This window comes from Muscardinus avellanarius (assembly GCF_963383645.1).
Source record: "Muscardinus avellanarius genome assembly, chromosome: 9".
NCBI classification, from domain to species: Eukaryota; Metazoa; Chordata; class Mammalia; order Rodentia; family Gliridae; genus Muscardinus; species Muscardinus avellanarius.
The window spans coordinates 89,665,636-89,672,118 of NC_137795.1; the positions used below are offsets into that span (position 1 = coordinate 89,665,636).

At 48.8% G+C, this 6,483-nt stretch overlaps 1 protein-coding gene across 2 annotated transcripts in view; it reads right to left on the reverse strand.

Annotated features, from left to right (window-relative positions):
* UBE2H (ubiquitin conjugating enzyme E2 H) overlaps nucleotides 1–5,053 on the reverse strand; it is a gene marked incomplete at both ends in the record, with an annotated part of 115,920 nt that extends 110,867 nt beyond the window's left edge. For both annotated transcript variants that reach the window (XM_080701450.1, XM_080701449.1), the window contains one exon: nucleotides 5,001–5,053. In XM_080701450.1, coding sequence (XP_080557576.1) covers nucleotides 5,001–5,053 — 53 coding nt within the window. The remainder of the gene's footprint in view (nucleotides 1–5,000) is intronic.
* Between the last annotated feature and the right edge of the window lie 1,430 nt (nucleotides 5,054–6,483).

Here is a 6,483-nt window from a genome sequence, read left to right on the forward strand (position 1 = left end):
GACACAGACTGTTTTTCCTGATTTAAAAAAAAAATGTTTTAACTAAGTTCACAAGCAGCATAACCACCCACGATGATACATTTTTCACTGCTGAATCCCCCAAGCACCATGCTTGGGCTGGCACAAAGGGGGCTCAAACACTTGAGGCTTTGAACTTGTTATAGAAACCCTAAGCAGCCACCAGCAATTCTGCTAAAACTCACTCATGCTGTTACTAAGTACAGTATAAGACATGCCTCTTTCTACCACTGCAGAACTTTTGAGAGGGAAGCCGCCATTTCTGCTTGTGCCTCTGAATCAGTTAAGTACATTTAGAGTAGCGTGTCGACGGCGGGGTGGCGCACGCTTGTAATCCCCACGCTCGGGAGGCGGAGACAGGAGGATAGGGCAGGTTCGAAGCCAACCACGCTGGCTTAAGAGACCCTGTTTCCAAAAATAAAAAAGTGTAAAATAGGTCTGGGAGTGTAGCCCAAAGGTAGAAGGGCTTCCAGGAACCCCAGTACCACCAAAAAAATAAAAAATAAAAAAATAAAGTAGCGTGTCCTATTTTATTGCTGTGATCCATCTGAAAGAAAAAAAAAAAAAAGACTTTGAAAACTCTTACTAGCCAGGTACAGTGAAGCACACTTGTAAATCCCTGTACTTGACTGAGACAGGAGGATCACAAGTTCAAGGCCAGACTCAGTAAGACCCTCCAAGAGCCAGGCACGGTGGTGCACGCTTGTAATTTCAGGCTGAGACAGGAGGATCACAGTTCTTGGATGGCCTAGGCTACTTAGTAAGGCCCTTTGCAACTCAATGATACCCTGTTTCAAAATAAAGAATAAAAAATAGGAAAAGATGGACGTAGTGGCTCACACTTGTAATCCCTGTGTTTAGGAGGATCTGGGTTCACAGCCAGCCTCACCTACTTAGTGAGGCCCTCCGCAACTTAGTGAGACCCTGTTTCAAAATAAAGAATAAAAAATAGGGTTAGAGGTGTAGCTGGAAGGTAGAATGCCCCTAGGTTCCATCCCCAGTACCAGAAGAAAAAAAAAATAGGGCTGGGGGTGTAGCTCATAGTAGAATGCCCCTGGGTTCCATCCCCAGCACCACACACACAAATAAAAGACCCTCCAAAACTTAGAGACCCTTTTTTAAAAAATAAAGAATAAAAAAGAGGGCCGGGGGTAGGGCTCAGACCTCTAAATTCAAACCTCAGTACCTCAAAAAACTCTTGGTATTGTAAATTTCTAAATCTTACACCCATAACAAATGTGGCGTATGCCAAGTCCACTATCAGATCCACTGTTATCTTTTACTTATTTTCTCTGAGTATTTCTTATACTCTAACAGGCCAGGTTTTCCTCTTTTTACCTCTTGAAAATACACTGGGACCAGAAAGCCGCTCACAAGGCCTCCCCAGCCCCCACCTCTTTTGTATGTAAACACACTCTTGTCACACACTCCATCAGCTGTTTGGTAGCTCCACCCCTCCTCCTTTTCCGGGTAGTAACAGAGCAACCAATGAGCTTCGAGGAGCGGTGCCTGCGGCCTTTTGCCTGCATACGCTTTTCCAAAACAAGCAGCTCTAGCCTACAGCAGGGGCCACTGGTTCACAGATAAAAGGATCGCCAGGGCTGTGCAACAGGGTAAGACGAGTGGCCCCCACCAACAAGGAAACCCATGTAATCTGAGCTGTTTGTTCCTCCACTAGGGAGAACTTAAACCGATATTCCTTTAGGGCAAATCACGCTTTAAGGTCACCAGAGTCCCAGTTCTCAGGCAATCTAAATAATCAGCAAGTTGGAGATGGAAAACCTCAGAGGTTGCCAGTCTCGAAGCAGCCTCGGTCACCAAACTACCTGAATTAGCAAACGAACAGAATGGCTGCACACCACTCCACAGGATTTGGACCAACTGCAGTTCTTTAACTGGGATGCATTCCTACAGCACCCAAAAGTCATATAAATCAGTTTCTAGGCTCCTGGGGAGGTTTGCACAACCCTTAGCAGAGGATCAGAAGGGAAACAATGAATGAGTCAGAGTTTCAGAACATAATCGCCCAGCAGATTATTAAGTGCATCGGTGCAAAACACTCACTCCCTGCATAACTTGGGAGTCAGCTCTCCTCCTACCAACCCGTCACAAAAGAAATATCACTGACTCCAAAGAAAAACCAGAGACGGCGTCTGGAAAGAACCTAGCAAGGTGGTGGAGGGCAGTGGCCAATTAGTTACACATCCCCAACCCGCTACGGTCCCACTATCAGGTTCCCTACCTAGCTGTACATCGTGGTGGTATAATTATGCTCAGGAGACAGCCAAAAATGGGCTGAAACAGGAGATTGCAATGAAACCAGCTATCAGCCTCCACACCACGGAAATGAACGAGGGGCAATGAGGGACAGAAGTATTGTACATTCCTTCAGACCTTTTCTACTTCCTCTCCACCATCTTTTATTTTCAACCCTCAGCCCTTTCACACAATTGTACTCATTTTAGAAGTGGATTGGGAAATTTTCTCTTAATTTTTTTCTTTACTAAATATACGTTACTCAAAAACTGTAGGCCCCATATGGGCCTACTGTTATGCATTCAACAGAAAAAGGAGGCCACAAAATCTCTCATCCCCACAACATACACACACACAAAAGGAAATCAGCCAAATTTTAACTTCCAAACTATATTACACCAGAAAATAGTAAACACTGAACAACGATAACCTCTGGCTTTTAAATCTCAAGACTGTTACCCTATCTCAGATGCCTACAATCTTAAAGCGCCTCTGCTTTCTTTTGTCAGCAAGAAGGAAGGTGGGGAAAGAACGGAAGGCCAAGGCGTCTTTGCCTTTCTTCATCTTCTACTAAAAATAAGCTATGAAATAAGCCACTTAGGGGGAGGGAAAAAAAGACACCCTGCTGTTCTTTGTCTGTTTTCCTCTCCCTCCCCCACCCGCACCCCGGCTCCTAAATGCAGTAATCATTCTAGATGCCACAACTACTAAATGAACAAAAGACACAGTAAGGAGAAGGCATCAGGTCAAGTCGGGCCTCACTCATTATCCTCGACCTTTTAGAAATCTCTGTAGGTACATAATCTGAGGCTCTGACATTGATCAAAAACAGCTGGAATTCTCTCCCCCACTCCACCCCAATTACACATTAAGTAGAAATTTGCATTAGGTGTGACAGTAACTCTCAATTCAAGATAAAAATAACTCAGTCTGCCACCATGTCATTTCCTAGTTTCTAAACAAAAATATAACCCGAAACTGCTTTGTGTAAAATGCACACACAGTCATAGTTACGAGTTTTCTTGCAACCTTATGAAAAGCCAACATTACTGGTATCATTCATACATTTACCAAACAATCACAGCTACAAACAGCTCATAAAGAGTTGATTTCACTTGTACCTAGATACATTTTTGATTAATTGTACTTTATTACTTGCTCTTCCCTAATCCTAGCTGCTAACCGCCCTTCAAATTCTACACTTAAAACCCTAAACTTAAGTTTATTTACTATTTCTGATTTCTAGCTAAGTTCCCCAAAGAAGAAAAACATCTTATTCCTGAAAAGATTATGGAAATTAAAAAAAAAAAACTTGCCCAGACAACTTCCTTCCCATCCCCCACTTTCAACCCATATGCAAAAACTACTTTTTAAAAACTTTAGCAAATTCTATTACTGAGTATTTGATCATCACCACTCATCTCTGCAAAGAGGTTAAACGGTCAATCAAAATCAGTAACAAATAAAAGGAGGAATTCACCTGAAGAATCTAGCCAAACAACTTGAGTTATATAAACAAAACCTTGCAACAGGGGGAAATGTGGGGGGATGGGGGTGAGGCAGAAAGAGAAACAGGAGACAGGACTTTTTAACTGCCTTTCACACACTACCACCCTTTCCCCCTCTCCCCAGGGATTAGCTATTCAGAACACTGGGTTCCCCCCACCCTCTGACTTAGGCCTCAAAAAAAAAAAAAAAAAAATCCTGGATCTGTCTCAGAAACCTTCGCGAATTTCTCTAGCTGGTCATGAAATAAATAATCAGTCTGGACTCCAACCAAAACCACTGCCTGAAGGACTCTTATCAGTTTCAGCTTTCCCACTGAAACCCAGCGTGTATAAGTTGGGGGGAGGAGGCAGGAAATACAGGGTGTCACTTGGCAAGATGAAGGCAAGCAGTCCCTGAGAAGCAGACCCTCACAGGAGTTCTGCTCAAGTGGCTAGTACAGGCGCTAATTTGCCCAAAAGCTCCTCTTTCCCTCCTTCATCCCAGCTGTCAGATCGACAATATGGAGGGTGGCTTACTGGAGGGCCTAGGGGTCCTCACCGCATACAACTACGGTTGGGATAGGCTTTGTCAGTAAGAAAGGAAAACAGAAAGGTTCTGCTGGGGACCGGAAAGCCTAACCGGAGTCTCTGATTTAAAACACACGGGGCTCTTTATTAGAAGAGGGACCCTGGGAAGACTACTCTCTTCCTAATATAGAAAGGAATTAGGGATAAAGGAGGTCGCTTGAGTTACCCCAGTTCAAGAAGCACTGGAGTGGAAGGAATGGGGGCATCTCCAGAGAGGGAGAAAGCCTCCCCTCTCTCGGAAATTTCTACCTCGAGTCCCTAAACCCAGAGCGAGCAAACAGGAAAGAGAAACCCCGAAAATGGGCTCGGTGGTGGAGAGCGCGAGGCGGCTAGTTCTGCCAAAACAAAAAAAAAAAGAAGAAAAGAAAGAAAGGAAAGACCGTCTTGGGGATCTAAATGCCGTGGAGGCAAAGTCACGGGCTCTGGGGACGCAGGAAGAGCAAGGGGGCAGTGCATTCTTTGGGGCTGCTGCAGATAAAGGGGAGCCAGAAGGCCCTCGGCTCCGGGGAGGTGCCAAGGAGCCGCCGTAGGCTCTGGGTGGGGGAGGGCGCCCCGGACAGTGGCCTGGAGTGCCCCGGGACCCCGGTCGGGCTTCGGGGGGCACCCACCCCGCCCCAGCACGCAGCCCGGATTCCCCTCCACGAAGGATACAGCTTGACCACGTCCGTGTCCATCCGCCTCTTGCCCGGGCTGGGGGATGACATGGTGTCGCCGCCGCCGCCGCCTCCCCGTCGCCTGCGCCGCCGCCGCCTCTCCGCTTCCTCGGCCCGCCTGTCACGGGCCCCGGGCCCCGGCTCTGAGGAGCCCGCGGCCGCGCCGGCTCCTCGGCGGAGGTGGCAACACCCGCGGTCCCGTCGGGTCCCGTCAGTCGCCGCCGCCGCCCCCGCTCGGGAAACACCGGGCACTGTCCGGCCGAGTGGGGGTGGGGACCCCGGCGCCCGAGCGGGCTGCCCGCCCCGGCTGGGCTCCGCCGCGGCCCGGCCTGCGCTCCACGGCGCGGCGCGGCGCTCCCTGCCGCCTGCTCAGCGCGCTCGCCGGCCCGCCAGCTCACCCCTCGCCGGCTCCTAGCAGCCTCCACGACAGGCGGACGACTCCAGCTCGGTCGGCCTCTCTACCCCAGCCTCGCTCTGGGCGCGTGACGTCACCTCTGTGACGTCATCGGAGGGGCGGGCCCGGCCGGCGGGAGGGGTGGGGCGCCGCCGCGGCGTGAGCGCTCTTTCCTCCCGGGGGATTCTGGGAGATGTAGTTCCCCTTTCTCCGGCCCTCTCGCAGCCCTCGCCCCCTCCCCCAACTTCCCCACACACTTCATTCGCTCAACTGCCAGTGTCGTTACCCTCATCATAAACGAGGGTAGTAAATACTACTACTAATATGCAGTGCTATTACATCCACGTGTTTTATGAACCTCCTTCGCACACACTCTGTTAAAAAGGCTCTTTGGATGAAGGAGGCCAAGGTGGCAATTACTCCCGGTACCAAAGGGTGGAAATTCCCACAGCACTGCTGCTGAGCTCCTTGCACGCTGCTCACGCCTGGCATGGAGAGAATTTGTTTGCAGGGACTGTGGGCTATAGCGAAACTTCCTCGGAGCTTGCAAACCAGGATTGATGACCCTCCACAAGTTTAGGGCGGCTCCTTCAAGACCTGCAGTTGAGACAGCAAGGTGCCGCAGCCAGAAATAATTTAGTACTGACATGCCTTTATTCTACAGCGTTTAAGGCAATTTTACAAAGTGAGTGACCGACAGAAACACTCCGAATAGAGCCGGTGGCACACGATCCCAGTACTTGGGAAGCTGAGACAGGAAGATCACAGGTTCTAGGACAGCCTCTGCAAGTAGTGTGACTCCCATCAACCTAGCGAGGCCCTGTTTCCAAAGAAAAATAAAATAGGACTGGGGATGTAGCTTGAGGACAGAATGCCTCTAGCTTCGATCCCCAGTACCACAAAAAAAAAAAAAAAAAAAATTACCCCAAATATGCTGTGGCACAGGACAAAGACTATTCTGATCTCTAAATTAATGCACCAACCCTATGTGCTCCTTCAGTTATTCAATAAGTATTTGTTGTCGGGCATGGTGGTGTATGCATGTAATCCCAGTACTTGGGAGGCTGTAACAGGAGGATCACAGATT